This window comes from Bos grunniens, chromosome 5, assembly GCF_055505025.1.
Source record: "Bos grunniens cultivar Pamir isolate PY7600 chromosome 5, Bosgru_T2T1.0, whole genome shotgun sequence".
In the NCBI taxonomy this organism is placed as follows: domain Eukaryota; kingdom Metazoa; phylum Chordata; class Mammalia; order Artiodactyla; family Bovidae; genus Bos; species Bos grunniens.
In genome coordinates, this window is record NC_141169.1 from 120,873,760 (window position 1) to 120,890,518 (window position 16,759).

At 56.0% G+C, this 16,759-nt stretch overlaps 1 protein-coding gene and 1 pseudogene across 3 annotated transcripts in view; both read right to left on the reverse strand.

Moving 5' to 3' along the window:
- TTLL8 (tubulin tyrosine ligase like 8) overlaps positions 1-15,769 on the reverse strand; it is a 58,174-nt gene extending 42,405 nt beyond the window's left edge. The window contains exons 1-7 of one of the 2 annotated variants that reach the window (XM_086403387.1): positions 15,234-15,769; positions 11,661-11,752; positions 6,793-6,931; positions 6,150-6,223; positions 4,023-4,151; positions 2,743-2,857; positions 1,362-1,481 (exon numbers count right to left, since the gene is read on the reverse strand). In XM_086403387.1, coding sequence (XP_086259513.1) covers positions 1,362-1,481; positions 2,743-2,857; positions 4,023-4,151; positions 6,150-6,223; positions 6,793-6,931; positions 11,661-11,752; positions 15,234-15,294 — 730 coding nt within the window. In that variant the 5' untranslated portion in view covers positions 15,295-15,769. Of the gene's footprint in view, positions 1-1,361; positions 2,858-4,022; positions 4,152-6,149; positions 6,224-6,792; positions 6,932-11,660; positions 11,753-15,233 lie in introns of those variants that run through there. The other variant, XM_086403386.1, reaches the window with a different exon arrangement.
- On the reverse strand, positions 15,739-16,566 carry LOC147373294 (uncharacterized; annotated as a pseudogene). The gene has a single exon (XR_015164949.1). The product of XR_015164949.1 is annotated as an uncharacterized LOC147373294 (transcript).
- Between the last annotated feature and the right edge of the window lie 193 nt (positions 16,567-16,759).

The window sequence follows — 16,759 nt, forward strand, 5'->3', positions numbered from 1 at the left end:
CGTCGCTCAGGGGGGAGCGCAGAGCGGGGCCGCGGCCACTTGGGAGCCCGGTTTGGCGGTTAGTTTCTCACCAAACGAAAAAAACACACTCTTGCCGTGTTATCCAGCAGTCGTGTTCCTTGTGAACACGACTTTACCAAGTGAGTTGAAAACGTAGGGCTGCACAAAACTCTGTATGCAGCTTTAATCCCAATTGCCAAGACTCAGAAGCAACCAAGATGCCCTTGGATGCCCACGTCATCAGTAGATGACTCAAGGAACAAACGGTCCGTCCAGACTGGGGAACGTTATTCAGTGCTAAAGAGAAATGCGCTCCTGGGTCATGAAAAGACACGGAGGAACCTTAAACGCACGTCAGTAAGGAGAGAGGACTGAATCGCATGTAGTTTATGATTCCAGCTCTGTGGCATTGTGGAAAATGCAGAGCTGTGGCGACAATAAGTCAGGTGTCAGGGGTGAGAAGGAATGAGCAGGCTGACCGCGGGAATCAGGTGTCAGGGGTGAGAAGGAATGAGCAGGCTGACCATGGGAATCAGGTGTCAGGGGTGAGAAGGAATGAGCAGGCTGACCGCGGGAATCAGGTGTCAGGGGTGAGAAGGAATGAGCAGGCTGACCATGGGAATCAGGTGTCAGGGATGAGGCAGGAATGAGCAGGCTGACCGTGGGAATCAGGTGTCAGGGGCGAGAAGGAATGACCAGGCTGACCGCGGAGGACTTTATTGCTGCTTAGTTGCCCAGTCGCGTCTGAGTCCTTGCAACCCCGTGCACTGTCGCGCACCAGGCCTCTGTCCAAGGGCTTTCCCAGGCAAGAATACTGGAGTGGGTTACCATTTCCTTCTCCAGGGGATCTTCCTCACCCAGGCATGGAACCCATGTCTCCTGTGTTGGCAGGCAGATTCTTTACCACTGAGCAGATTTTTAGGGCAGTGAATTGCTCAGTACAATACTATGTTGGTGGATACGTGTGACAGTACATTTGTCCAAACCAGGAGGAAGCCCTGGCGTAGACTGTGGACTCTGATGATGACGTGTCAGTGTGGGTTCATCAGTTACAACGAATGTACCGTCTGGGGGGATGTTGATAGTGGGGGAGGCAGGGGCAGAGAGTACATGGGATATCCCTGGACCTTCTGCTCCCGTTTTGCTGTGAACCTCAAACTGTTCTATTCAAGTGAATAACAACCAAAAAAGACTTAAATTTGAGTTTTGTAGGCCTAATCCCACAGTGGGTCACACCTCTGACAAGACCCAGGAGTGCCATTCCCGTCGGGTTCTGCGGGAGGAGACTGGGGGCGGGGCAGCGCCGCCGCCGCGTCCCGGGAGCCCCGCCCACGGCCCCGCCGGCCCGCCCGCCCGCACACCTTTCCTGCTCGCGCCGCCGTCGCGGGCCTCTTCGCGCCTGCTCCGCGGCTTGCTTCTGCTACTCTGCTGGCTGACCACCCACTTCAGGATGCTGGAGGCCACCGTCTGCCGGAAGTCGTCTGCAAGGACACAAGGCCTCGCCCCCTCTGCCTGCGCGGGGACGGGCCCTCGGCGCGCCAGCCACGCTCAGCCCCGACGTCCTGCCCGGGGTGCGGAGTCTTGCTCCTGCCTCGTGGCCCTCTGGGAGGCCAAGCGCTCCCCACTGCCCCCTCGCCCACACGGTCCGTCCCCACCTCATCCTCCAGCCTCTGCAGAGTGGACTCTCACAGCTGGGACCTCCCCCGCGGCCACGCATCCGCCTGCCCACGGGCCCAGAGGCAGAACCGGTACCGCTGCCGCTGTCCTGTACCACCCGGGCCGTGGTCCGGGGGCACCCTCACCACCTCTGCCTGCCCAGCGTCCTCAACCCTGCACAGACAGATCCTTCCAGGAGCGCCCTCTGCGGACAGCAGCTGCACTCTCCCCCTCACAAGAGGGGCCTCCCTGGAAGCTGGGTCCACAGCTCTAAGTGCGGCTGGCCGGGGGTCCTGCAGCACTCAATCAGGGTCCCCCAAACTCAGGCTTGGGCCTGGGGCTGGCTCTGGACGCCTGTCACCATTCAGAGGCCGCAGCGGCTATTCCCCACCCCGACTCCAGACTCTAACGCCTCCAACAGCGCTCCTTATGAGGTTGCCACAAAACCTCTGCTTCTGAGCACAGACCACACGGAGGTCTGTAAGATATCCCCACAGTTTCTCAAGCAAACCCGCTCCTTCCACACCTCAGGGGAGGCCCCCCTCAGCAGCTCTGGCCACCCTGGAGACACCCAGAAGCAGAGCGCCCCTCGCCCCCTTCCCGTCCTGATGCATGGACAGCCCTGAGCCCAAGGCCCGCGGGCGCGCTGCCTGCTCCCGGCTAGGAGCTCCCCGCCTGCCGCCCTTGCGCCCCTCCTGGGTCTCCGCCCACACCCGCTCTCACAAGGCCCCACCCACGGTCCCCCACTGACCCTGCCTGGCCTGCATCCGGCCACTCACTCCTGGGGGCTGGCCTGGGGGCTAGGCGCAGGGCAGTGTGTGCTGGACAGCGGCCGCATCTCCACGGCCTCCAGATGGGTGCTCAGGAGACATGGGCACCCCCACGCGACCCCCTGCCTGCCCCGTCCTGTCCTTCTCTCTCCCGTGCCCCTGGGCAGGTCCAAAGGAAGCAGCCTTTGTCCCCAGCCCAGAGACAGACCTGAGGGTTGAGATGGAACCGGGCCCGCCCCACCTCCAGCCCTGAGGCCTGTCCTGTGGGCTGGGGGCCAGGCCACAGAGAGGCCTCAGGTCTCCCGGCCCCACTCACCCAGGAACTCTTGCTTCTCGCTCTCCGTGCAGAGGCTGTAGCAGCGCGGGAAGAAGGTGTCGGGGTTGGCCTGGACGTACCACGGCAGGCTCCGCATGCTCACACACAGCCCGATCTCCGGAGACAGCGGCACGTCAGGCCCACAGGCTGCGCCAGGCCCTCTCGGCCAGTCTGAGAGCCCGTGGGCCTGGCCGGGTGGCACCGGCTTCAGTGGGCACCTTGGGGAGCAGACCCTCCCTGACCCCCGGCCCCTCCGCCCCCCAGCCAACTGGCCCAACACCCAGGTTACCCGGCGAGCCGGCCAGGGCCTCGGCTCACCCTGTCGTCAGCGGCGGCTGCGCAGGCCCGAGGGTGGACAGGGCCGTCTGGGAGTGCCCAGTGCAGAGGGTGCTGCATCCACCCCCGCCCCTGCATGCTCGGCCTCCAGCCGGGAGGGCAGACAAGGGAGCGCCCTGGTCTACAGCATGCCCCCCAACACTGTGCCCGCCTGATGCCACACTCGTGGTCAGGCAGGCCCAGCCCAGCAGCCCGTCTAGGGAAACTGGCCCCCACCCCAGAGCCATGAGGCCATCACTGCCTGGGATCTCTGCAGGGAGCCCGGGCCCACTGTGCCCCTGCAGGCGGCCCCCAGCCCAGAAGCACACCAGTGGCTTGAGGCCTGGTGAGGACGCCTTGGGGGAGCTCCGCGGGCAGCCAGGAGCCTCGTCCCATCCCCCGTGTCATCTCTGACTGTTGAGGCCCTCCTGCTGCTGAGGGGCACGTGCAGGCCTGTCTGTCCCGGCTGGCCCCACCCCAGCCTCAGCCTTCAGGGTACATGGGGAATGGCTGCGTGGGGTGGCTGATGGCTGAAAGTGGGTGAGGGTGAGAAGTGGGTGGCAGTGCCCCCAACAGCTGGAAGTCACAGCGCAGGTGAGGGTGGCGCCCCACCGACCCAGAGCCGCTCCAGGGCCCTGGGCCCAGGCCAGGCTGCTGGGGCAGCAGTCACTGGCCCTGTCTGGGGTTTGCCCTGCAGCCTAGAGGAGAGTGATTCTGTGACCTTGGGCCTACCCAGGGACACGGTGGGGGACGCAGAGGCTCTGGGGAGGTTTGCGGGGAATAGTGCCAAGCATCTCTGGACACTGATGCCAGGCGGCCTCTGGCTAGGCCAGGAGCTTCCAGTCCTGGGGAGGAGCCCCGCGGTGACCGGTGCCCCATGGGGCTGTCCAGCTCTGGAGGCGCTGGCATTTCAGGAGGCAGGGCGCGACCGCCCTGCCCTGAGCCTGCCCAAGTCCCGCACTCACCTTAGTGGTGAAGGACGCCGTCTTCCCGTAGTGGTTCAGCATCTGGTCGCAGCTCAGGCTGTGATAGTCGATGACATCCCGTTTGATTGTCCAGAGGAAGTAGGGCGTTTCATTTTTTACCAACCTGGACTGGCAAGAAGAAACCTTTATCAGTACCCAGCATCCGAGGCTCATGTCTCTGAGGGTGGGGCAGGCCCAGGGCGAAGGGCTCGGGGTTTAGGTTGAGAAGCGCGTGTGGTTTCCATGCAGCTCCAGTCCTGACAGCAGCCTCGCACGTTCCTTGAGGGCCTCCTGCCGGCCCATGTGGAGCCGCTGTGACCACACAGGGCTTCCCATGTGAGGGGACGGGGGGCTCGGACTCTGGGCGGCAGGGGCAGCAAGCGGGGTCTACACTGCCCGCCCCACAGGTGCTCTCTCCAGGACACCCTGGCTGCAGCCCCGGGAGCCCCCTCCCCGGCCGCCAGGACGCGGGCTCCTCTGCTGCCCCGAGCCATCAGAGTGCAAGGGCCCAGGACCGCGGCTGAAGCAAGACTGGGAGTCCTTGGTGTCTGCGCTCTTCTGCTTGGTCAAAAATTCTAACCAAAGAGATATGAGGAAGGGAAAAGATTCTCCATGATCCTGCCCCCGGACATGACCCGAACACCTTGGAGAAGACCCTTTGGGTCACGTCTGCAGACAGCATGTCAGAACCACCTGATGCCTGTGGCTCGGGTCAGCCCATCTTGAGCCCCGTGTTCCGGCAGGACGGCTCCTCCCGCATACCATCACACAGTGCTGCTGCCGGGGGTGGGCTGGGGGCCCCTACTGGTGCCAGGCTGCCAGCGCGACTTCCAAAGCTCACCTGACCCGGGTCCCTGGACTCGGGCTCAAGCTCTTGGTCCTTCCTCCTGCTCTCAGAGTGATGTGGCAGCTCCTGCAGCCACTTCCCCAGTAAGTCTCATCTGTTACAGGGCGTGATGAAGCCGCAGACGGATGTATAGAGAGCATGGGGGCCACTCAGGCGCCCAAGGGGAGGCCCAGCCTCCGGTCCAGAGCTAAAGCTCCTGCCCCCCAGGCTCCCCACACCCCTGACCCACAGCACCTCCCCAGCCTCGCGGTCGACTTTCGCAGAAAGGGATCCGCGCCAGGAATAGGCATGATGCGCCCACCGGCCTGTCAGGCCCTTGCCCGTTTTCCATTCGATCAACATCTCTTCTGGTGGGCGGGCGCTTCACGTACTCTGAGCAGATCTGGGCAGTCACACGCCCTGCAAACTTCTCCCCGAGTGACTGGTCTTTGTTCTGTTCACAGGGTTTTCTGGGGGCCAGCAGCCCTGCATGTCAGTATGGTGGATGCATCCCATTCTCCTCACAGTGCACGCTTTCTGGCCTGGTTTTAACTTTCTTTTCTCCCCTTGAGTCTCAGCGACCCTCCGTTACCAGCCAGCAGCCTCCCACAACCCCACGCAACTGCCTCCCTGGCCACCGCCAGCTCTGCCCAGCCCATGACGGCTGACCTGCCGCCCAGCCAGCATCGCGGCCTGGGAGCACAGTCCTAGATGCGGCAGACTGCACGTCCGCCATCGCTGCCGGGGGCTGTGCAGCCCCGACCCTGAGCCCCGACCCTCAGGGTCACCACAGATGGCAGGCTCAGCCTGTCTGCTCACACGGGAGCACAGACATGGGCACACGGGGAGGCCCACGTGGACACACAGACACGGGCACACGGGGAGGCCCACGTGGACGCACAGACACGGGCACACGGGGAGGCCCACGTGGACACACAGACGTGGGCACACGGGGAGGCCCACGTGGACAGACATGGGCACACGGGGAGGCCCACGTGGACACACAGACGTGGGCACACAGGGAGGCCCACGTGGACGCACAGACACGGGCACACGGGGAGGCCCACATGGACAGACATGGGCAGACGGGGAGGCCCACGTGGACACACAGATGTGGGCACACGGGGAGGCCCACGTGGACGCACAGACACGGGCACACGGGGAGGCCCACATGGACACACAGACGTGGGCACACGGGGAGGCCCACGTGGCGCACAGGGCACACGCACACAGGCACGTCCTCAAAGCTGGATGAGGGTGAACGTCTGGCCGAGGCTCCCCACGAGCCCACGGGGACCTACCATCACGTCGTGGATGTCGTCTGCTTTCTCCAAAGCCACATCTTGATTCTCTTTGCCTTCAGCATGTTTGTTTTCTGCAAACACAACATACAGGAAATTAGCGAGGCACCGCCCACAGCCAGGCCCACCGCTGGGCCCGGGGCAGAGCAGTGCCCCCACGGGTCCCATGAGGAGCAGGGTTAAGTCAGGCTTGGGCCGTGGTGTCCCCCCGAGCGTCCACTGAACGGACCTGTGCCATGAACTGCGTGTAGGCCGAGTGGAGACCCTGGAGCCAAGAGGGTGCAGGCTCTGTGGGGAGGGGGCGCAGGCCTGGCTCCGGTCAGGGAGGACCAGGTGGAGCAAGCGTGGCAGGGGGCCAAGCAGGGGCCAGGAGGGAGCTGGGCCCAGAAGAGGGACTTCCAGGGCCAGGCTGCTGACGGACGGTGGACAACGTCCAGGCACGAGGCCTGGATGTGGATACACCTGGAAGTAACCAGAACCAGGGTTTGAAAGAGCTCGTCGACGCCTGGACGCCTGGGCTGGGGGCCGAGAGGCCAGCCCCTCCGCTGGGGAGGGCCACAGCGCAGGGCCCGCATGGAACCCACTCTGGGTCTCCGTGACAGACACACACATTTCATGCAGAACACACATGCCGATACTCTACCCAGCACCCCTTCCCCGTCGCCGTCGACGCTCGGCACGAGACTGGTCAGGAAGTGGAACTTCTTTTCCACCCAGCCCTTCCTCCGCAGGGTGGACCGGATCACTGGGTAGTGTCCGCAGATGGAGAAGATCTTCTTTTCCTCAAATTGCAAGTGTGTTTGAAATTAAGGAATGGAAAACGAGTTAACCCTGTCTCTCTAAGAGGAGTCTGCAGTCAGGATGAGGGCCGGTCCCGGCGGGAAGATGCTCCATCTGCTCTGAGAATCAGGCAGCCCCCAGGCAGGCCCACCTCTGCTCTGTGTCCAAGGCCCTGGGTGTGGGGGCCTTGCACGCACAGGTCTCGCTCACACTCACCCAGAGGAGGCACAGCCAGGACCCTGGGGCTTCTGGAAGCTCAGACCTCAGCTCAGGGCAGGTTGAGGTCTGAAAGGCGGGCCTCGGGGAGGGCCCAGGACCTGTGCGCTATGGCTTTCTTTCCTGTACAAAGGTGACCGGCCTGCACATTTGGGGATGGGGAGGTGCTTGAGGTTTGAGGAGGGGTAGGGGAGCACTCAGATGCCCGGGAGGGGCCAGAGGGGCGGCGCCCCCACCCAGGGCCAGAGCCAGGGACGGGGGACCCTGCCCACTACTGTGGGGATGAGCCAGCTGCCTGCGCCAGGCAGAGGGCAGTGGCAGACAACCCTTCGCTTCCCGGCGGACAGTTGAGCGAGGAGAGGGATGGTCACGCTGGGGCCCAAGGCCCAGCTGCTGAGGACCCACCTGGACACATCCCGTGGGCAGCGGCGGGGACCAGGGCATGGGCAGCACTGAGCCTCGGGCCTCACGAGCTTGTGAGAGCAGGACAGGGCAGGAGGGGGCAGCGGCTCAGACTCACAGGGTCCCTAATTAGACTCTGAATTTGAAAGGCAGGTGACCCTGGGTGGGCCTGGCCTAATCAGGGGTGCCCCTGAAAAGAGGGTCAGAAATGGAGACCAGCAGGGACGGCCTCTCCCCACTGCTGGCTCTGAAGGTGCCACACATTCTACAGTCTCAGGGAAATCAATCCTGCCGACCAGCTGAGAGAGTTCCGAGGGGGTTCCTCCCGCTGTGGGCCTCCAGATGCGGCCCGCCAGCTCGGTGCCTCGACAGACGCTGAGCAGAGGGCCCGGCCTGGACCCTGGCCCACAGGAGCCGGGAGAGAGCACGCGGGTGTGTCTAAGCAGCTAAGGCCGCGGTGGTCCGTCACACAGCACGGGCAGGAGGACCAGGACCACCTGCCGAGGACGTGCGGGCTTGTGGCCAGACGCTGGCAGCCCAGTTCCAGCACCCCCTCGGGGGACCACGGGGCTCCTTCTGCTCAGAACACGGGTCCGGAGCCTGGCCTGCCCGGCCGCAGGGCGAGGGCTGCGCACCACGACAGGGGCCGTGGTGAGGAGGGGTGGGGTGACGACGGCAGCAGTGTCGGCGCCCACAGCGCCAGCAAAACCCCTGCCCACACCCCAGGCTCTCTGCTGAGCTAGGGTCAGACTGAATGACTTCAGAAAACTGGACTAACTGTAACAAGCCAACAGTACAAAACAGAAGGGAACCGCAAAAGGAGAACAGGGAGTGCAAGGCTTCTAACACAAGAGGGGAATCAGTCCACAAGGACGCATGAACGGAGAGGAAAAATGAGCAGGCACCAAATGAATGAAACCCCACGGGAATATGCCAGCACTTTAATTATGGACAAATACACAAAATGCTCCAGAAAGACCACATCTTTTTCTCATCTCAGTCTATGCTATTCACAAGAGAAAATCAAAAGCACAAGCCTACAGATAGGTAGAGAATAAAATGATCCAAGTGTGAAACAGAGTAACCTTTGCGACAAATATGCATCACTAAAGTAAAGGAAAGCATCGTAGGATGCGAAGCAAACATTCAGCTTGTCATAACACATTTGTCTGCACCCACTAACAGAGCTATAAATTATACACAGCAAAATTTGGGAGAAACACAAGTAGACAAATCCACAATTACACTCGGAAATTTAACATGCTTCTCTCAGGAAATTAAAGAACACAGAGACAGAAAGCAAAAACAAAACCCTCAAGTCCAGAGGACTTGAAGAACTCAACTGAAAACCTCTTCCCTGATGACTGTGAATAGAGCACTCTACATCAACATCTATATAAATTAACAAAATGCTAGGCAGAAAACAGGTCTGAATACATTTCAACAGAAATATACCAATTACATTCTCAACCACAGTTAATCAAACCAGAAATCAGTAACAAAATAACCAGAAACAACCTTCTTTACTGTTGTCCAGTCGATGCTTAGCCATGTCCAACTCTTTGCGACCCCAAGGACTGCAGCACACCAGGCTCCTCTGTCCTCCACTATCTCCCAGAGCGTGCTCAAATTCATGTCCATTGAGTCGGTCATGTTATCTAATCATCTCATCTTCTGTTGTCCCCTTCTCCTTTTGCCTTCAATCGTTCAGCATCAGGGTCTTTTCCAATGAGTCAGTTCTTCACATCAGGTGGCCAAAGTATTGGAGTTTCATCTTCAGCATCAGTCCTTCCAACAACTATTCAGGGTTGATTTCCTTTAGGATTGACTGGTTTGATCTCCGTGCTGTCCAAGTCTTCAAAAGCATCAGTTCTTTGGCACTCAGCCTTCTTTATGGTCCGACTCTCACACTTGTACACGACTACTGGAAAAACTGTAGCTTTGACTATATGGGCCTTTGTCGGCAAAGTAATGCCTCTGCTTTTTAATATGCTGTCTAGGTTAGTCAGAGCTTTCCTTCCAAGGAGCAAGTGTCTTTTCATTTCGTGGCTGCAGTCACCATCTGCAGTGACTTTGGAGCCCCCCAAAATAAAGTTTATCACTATTTCCATTGTTTCCCCATCTATTTGCCATGAAGTGATGGAACTGGATGCCATGATCTTCGCTTTCTGAATGTTGACGTTTAAGCAACTTTTTCACTCTCCTCTTTCACTTTCATAAAGAGGCTCTTCACTTTCTGCCATAAGGGTGGTGTCATCTGCGTATCTGAGGCTATTGATATTTCTCCCAGCAGTCTTGATTCCAGCTTTGATTCATCCAGTCAGGCATTCTTCATGATGCTCTCTGCATGTAAGTTAAGTAAGCAGGGTGACAACACACAGCCTTGATGTCCTCCTTCCCAATTTTGAACCAGTCCATTGTTTCATGTCCAGTTCTAACTTCTGCATCTTGACCTGCATACAGGTTTCTCAGGAAGCAGGTAAGGTGGTCTGGTATTCCCTTCTCTTTAAGAATTTTTCATAGTTTGCTGTGATTCACACAGTCAGAGGCTTAGCATAATCAATGAAGCATAAGTGAATGTTTTTCTGGAATTTCCTTGCTTTCTGTATGATCCAGCAAATGTTGGAAATTTGATCTCTGGTTCCTCTACCTTTTCTAAACCCAGCTTGTACATCTGGAAGTTCTCAGTTCACATATTGCTGAAGCCTAGTTGGAAGGATTTTGAGCATAACCTTGCTGGCATGTGAAATGACTGCAACTGTGCAGTAGTTTGAGCATTCTTCGGCATTGCCCTTCTTTGGGACTGGAATGAAAACTGACCTTTTCCAGTCCTGTGGCCACTGCTGAGTTTTCCAAATTTGCGGATGCAATGAATACAGCACTTTAACAGCATCATCTTTTAGGATTTTAATAATCTACCAGTCTAGAAATTAAGAACTATACTTTAAAGTAACCCACTATCAATGAAAATAGTACAAATTGTTAAATACTTTAAACCGTATCTCATCAAAAATACAGAATGAAATCTACTGAAACGCAAGTAAAGCAGCACTCTGAGGGACATTTGTAGCCCTAAATGTTTATGTGTTTTAAGGCATCAAAAGAAAATCTGCAGCTAAACCTAAAGGTTAATTCTATATATAGGAAACCCCAGAAAGGATAGTGACAGGAAGCACAAAGGTTCATCCGTGGTCGCCAGGATTTGGGAATAACTAGGGCAAGAGGCGGCTTCCAAGAGGGCGGCCGCGCTCTGCTGCAGCTGCGTGGGTCGCCGCGGACTACGTGTGTCTCCTGGCTGTGCTTCTGTCCAGGTGCATCCAGCCCAGCGCAGCCCAAGCTGCGCGTGTCGGACCCACGCACTCGCAGGTGTGCCCCAGGAGGACGTCACGGCTGAGTGCATTTCCACACGTCACTGTGCATTGGATTTCTCGTGCTTCCCCACCGTCCTGGCCTGAGCAAGGTGACCGCACGAGAAGGACGAGAATCACGTTCTCAGAGTGGAAGCTGTGGAACCATCTGAAGAATGCTTGCCCTTCCTTCAGTTCAGTTTAGTCGCTCAGTCGTGTCCGACTCTTTGCGACCCCATGAATCGCAGCACACCAGGCCTCCCTGTCCATCACCATCTCCCGGAGTTCACTATTCCCCCCCGCCAATGCTCCCATTCTGGCGAAAGGTGGGCCTCTCCCTTGGGGACGTGGGTGGGTGTTCCAGGGGCCCCATATGAGCCCCAGAACTCCTCACACACAAGTGTCCTCACCACGTCACTCGGGGGCCTGGGCCGAGGGTGGGAGGGTTTTGTGCGTCACTAGGAGTCTGTCCCTTGTCTGAGACGTGTGTCCATAGCTGCAGCACATGAGCTATGTGGCCACGTGGTTGCAGGAGAGATTTTCACCGTGCACGTGTCTGCACTTTCGCACTTCAAAAGCATCACTTAGTTCAAAAGGAAGGGTGTAATGTAAAGTAACTCTGGCACAAGCCTCAGGCTGGGGCCAGGACTGGGGGCACGCCTCAGCTTCAGGGCACGCCACAGGCCACGGACTCGCTCTACAAACTCCAAAATGATTTCCGTTCTTAAAAAGAACCCGTCCCCACTGAGCCCCAGAGAGCATTTACCTTGATTGCCTTGTCCGTGAGTTGTTTTGCTATTTTGAATCTGTCTAATTTGGGGGAAGAAACCAAGTCTTGGGAAACTCCCCGTTTTAATCCTGCAAAAGAAAAACAGATGAAGGCAGAGGCAAGACCAAACTAGTTACATTCAGACTCAGGAGATACCAGTCTAACCCCTGTGTCCAGCCCCCCATGGCACTCAGTCAGCCCTCAGAGACATTTCATAAAATTCCAAATGTGTGTATACTTAATAGTATAGCTTCAAATATATAAAAACACAAGTGGACAGATATTTTTAAAAAAAGACATAGAAAATTCAAATTCATATTGAGATACTTCAGTGAACCATTTGTCTCAGTAAAGGAAGGGCTGCCCAGGTGGCGCTAGTGGTAAAAAACCCGCTTGCCAATGCAGGAGACGTGAGACATGAGTTCAAGCCCTGGGTCGGGAAGGTCTCCTGGAGGAAGGCGTGGCAACCCACTCCAGCATTCTTGCCTGGAGGATCCCATGGACAGAGGAGCCTGGTGAGCTACAGTCCATAGAGATGCAAAGAGTCAGACAGGACTGAAGTGACTCAGCGCACGCTCAGAAAAGGAAAGCATAAACAAAGAATCATTAAAATATACCAGATTTGAATCGATCAGCCCTAAGTGACACCCAGAAATCAAATCCACGGCTAAGAACACATTGTCTCTTCACACATCTCTTCCAACACTGATCACATACTGGGCCATAGGGCCTCTGCAACTTCAGTGGATCAAAATGATACAGATTAAACTCTTTACCACTGAAGGAAACTAGAAATTAATAACAAAATGGTAACTAGAAATTTTTCTAAACGTTCAAAAACTCAGTTCAGTTCAGTTCAGTCGCTCAGTCATGTCTGACTCTGCGACCCCATCACGGACCGCATCACGCCAGGCCTCCCTGTCCATCACCACCTCCTGGAGTTTACTCAAACTCACATCCATTGAGTTGGTGATGCCATCCAACCATCTCATCCTCTGTCGTCCCCTTCTCCTCCTGCCTTCAATCTTTCCCAGCATCAGGGTCTCTTCTAATGAGTCGGCTCTTCGCATCAGGTGACCAAAGTATTGGAGTTTCAGCTTCAGCATCAGTCCTTCCAATGAATATTTAGGACTGATTTCCTTTAGGATGAACTGGTTGTATCTCCTTGCAGTCCAAGGGACTCTCAAGGGCCTTCTCCAACACCACAGTTCAAAACCATCAATTCTTCAGATCTCGAGCTTTCCTTATAGTCCAACTCTGACATCCATACATGACTACTGGAAAAACTATAGCTTTGACTAGATGGACCTTTGTCGGCAAAGTAATGTCTCTGCTTTTTAATATGCTGTCTATGTTAGTTATAGCTTTTCTTGCAAGGAGCAAGCGTCTTCTAGTTTCATGGCTGCAGTCACCATCTGCAGTGATTATGAAGCCCAAAAAATTAAGTAGCACACTTTAAAAATAAAGCATGGCTCAAAGGAGAAATCAAGTGGAAATGATGAGAATTGTACGGTAATGAAAATATGGCCCATCAAAGCATTAGAGTACAAACAAAATTATGATTAGAGTTCTAAGAATACAAAGGTTGCTAATATTTAAAAATCCATAACATAATCCATTGATACAGTAAATAAAAATATGCAGAAGAAAACATGATTAAATGTAATAACTGTTCATTTTAAAACTCTCAGTAAACCAGGAATAAAAGGGAACTTCCTTTCAAACTTATAGCAGCAAGAATTTATGGGTGTTTAATTCATAATTTTTGTGAATGACAACTTAAAACATACTACTTGTACACTTTAAAGGGAAAATATTAACCAATGGGGCTTAGAGGAAGGTATCCTAGTGAACCTGGATCCATTTAGGACTTCTGTTATATAAATATAAATTCAGTTCTAAAATGAAAACTAGTATTTTGAATAAATTTGCCAAAGGAAATTTGACAGCTAAAGAAATGTGGAAAAGTAAATCATGCCTTTTTGTTTTGTTTTGTTTTTAAAAAAACTTATAGCAACATCATACTTCATGGTGAAACACTGAACAATTTCCTCTGGAGTTCAGAAACAAAAAAGATGTCCACTATATCACATCTACTCAACATTATACTCAAAGTGCTAGCCCATGCAATAGTGCAAGAAAAGGAACTAAGAGGCATAAAGACTGAGAAGGTCTGCAGGTGATGGCTGTGTGTGTAACACAGTTGACTGTCAGAGTTAGTGAGTATATTTACCAAGGTCACCAACCACCAAGGCAGGAAAATGAACTCAACTGTATTTGTATACCCACCACTTCATGGGAAAGAGATGGGGAAACAGTGGAAACAGTGTCTGACTTTATTTTATGGGCTCCAAAATCACTGCAGATGGTGATTGCAGCCATGAAATTAAAAGACGCTTACTTCTTGGAAGGAAAGTTATGACCAACCTAGACAGCATATTCATAAGCAGAGACATTACTTCGCCAACAAAGGTCTGTCTAGTCAAGGCTATGGTTTTTCCAGTGATCATGTATGGATGTGAGAGTTGGACTGTGAAGAAAGGTGAGCGCCGAAGAATTGATGCTTTTGAACTGTGGTGGTGGAGAAGACTCTTGAGAGTCCCTTGGAGATCCAACCGGTTCATTCTAAAGGAGATCAGCCCTGGGTGTTCTTTGGAAGGAATGATGCTAAAGCTGAAACTCCAGTACTTTGGCTACGTCACGCGAAGAGTTGACTCATTGGAAAAGACTGTGATGCTGGGAGGGATTGGGGGCAGGAGGAGAAGGGGACGGCAGAGGATGAGATAGCTGGATGGCATCACCGACTCGATGGACATGAGTTTGAGTTGGTGATGGACAGGGAGGCCTGGCGTGCTGCGGTTCATGGGGTCGCAAAGAGTCGGACACGACTGAGCAACTGAACTGAACTGAACTGAACTGAGAGACAAATAGAAAATGGAACTCAAAACTGCCATCCACAGTAGTGTTAAGCATGGACTATCTGGGAGTGACTCTAACAAAGGTGGTACATGCTGCTGCTGCTGCTAAGTCGCTTCAGTTGTGTCCGACCCTTCGAGACCCCACAGACTGCAGCCAACCAGGCTCCCCCCGTCCCTGGGATTCTCCAGGCAAGAGTACTGGAATGGGGTGCCATTGCCTTCTCCAAGGTGGTACATACTTGTAACTAAAAGTGGGAACCTTGCCAACAAGATTGAAAGAGATGATGTTCATGATCAGGACACTGAATACTAAGATATTAATTCTCTTCCCAGCTGATCTATATATTCGTGGAATCATAAGCAGGACTCCTGTGTGTGTGTGTGTGTGTGTGTGTGTGTGTGTGTGTGTGTGTTGGGGGAGGGGTAAATTAACAATTGATTCTAAAAATGCAAAAGTCCAAGAAACCCTGAACACATCTTGAAGAAAAAAAACAGAGAAATAGTGACTTATTACGAGGTTACTGGAATTAAAGCAGGTGGTTTGACGTTAGGATAGGCAGATAGATCAATAGAACAGATAGCAGCATCCAGAGACTGAACTTGACAGTCACTTTCAGGAAACCCAGGGCGAGGGGCGCAGGACAATACTGACTAGATTCTGCTCTGCGCTCCCCTTCCAACGACGGCAGCCTGTTCGTTTCACCTGGCTCCATCCCTGCTTCAACCTTGGCCTCGGGCACCTCGTCCTTGCTCCCTTCCAGCACCTGGGCCCCTGCAAAGGAGTAAAAGCCCAGGGGTGGAGGGGGGACTCTGGGGGAGGGCAGGCAGGGCTGCGGTGGAAAGAGAAGTCTGGGACTGGGGGGGCCTGGGGTTGGGGGTGTCTAGGGTTGGGGGAGTATGTGTTTCAGGGGCAGGGCTGGGATGGATGGGGAGTCTGGGGTTAGGGGGAGTCTGGGGGTGGGGGGCAGGGTTGGGTTGGGGAGACGCAGGTCCGGGCCCCCAAGGGCGGGGTTCAGAGGTGGAGGGCTGGGCGGGCCTGGAGTTCCGAAGGAAGGGTACGTCTGGGGCTCCACGGGAGTGGTCTGGAATCCCGGGGGCGGGGGCGGGGGGGCGGTGCAGACGGCGGGCCCAGGCCTAGGGTTCGGAGGGAGGCGGGCTCAGCGCTCACCCGGGCCGGTCTGCGTGCCCCCGCCCCCCGTCGCGCTGTCTCGCGTCCTGCGGTTGCCCTGGGCGACGGACCCCAGCGGCGCGGCGCATTGTGCAGCCCGGGGGCGCCGGCGGCGGAGCCTCGCCGCGCGGCCGGCGCAGGGCGTGGGGCTTCGCGGACGCCGGGGCAGCGGGGTGCGGCGGGGGCGGCTCCGGGCGCGGCCCCGAGCGCATCTCCGGGCGCGGCGGCGCGCGGTGGGCGTCGGGGGCGTGGGGTCCCACAGGCCACGGTTGAGGGCACCTAAGCGGCGCCCCGGGCGGGGGCTGCAGTCTGAGACGCGGCCGCGGCCGGCGTGGGGACCGGGGCGCGGGGCACGGAGCATGGTGTCCGCGGGGAGGAGGGCCCCCGAGTGGCACGCGCCCAGCCCGAGGTCACCCAATCCCACCCCGCGCGGCTGTCGGGGTCACACAGACCCGCCCTGGCAGTCAGAGCCCCCCAAGTCATAAAGACATGAAGGTCACACACCTGGGACCCGCCCTTGCAGGATAAGCGGACCATCCAGGTCAGGCTCCGCCCGCTTAACATCCAGTGTTCCTCGGGAAGACGACCCCAGCCCTCCAGGAGCTGTGCCGTGTTCCCTGGGTCACTCGTGGGGCCTGAGGTGACTCCCCGGGGGTTCCGAGCACCAGCCAGCATCCCGGCCATCCTGATGTCCAGCCTCTCTGGTCCAGTATCTTTGTAGAGGGAGGGGTGAATAGGAAAGATCCACCTACCCCATCTGTGCCTTCCTTCTGGTAACGTTCCAAAATCTAGATGTCATCTGTATTTGGTTTAAACATCTTTATTTTGCATTTAACTTCCCGAGATAACCCAAAAGCGAGGCTCTGTGCCCATTCTGTGGGGGAGGGGGGTCTCGGGGGAGGCGCCAGTGCCTTTCCAGTCTCCAGCCATCCCACTTGCAGACTGGCTCAGGGCTATGGTAAATAATGAATTAAAAGCACCGCACCCCCGCCCCATGCTTTACCTCAGCT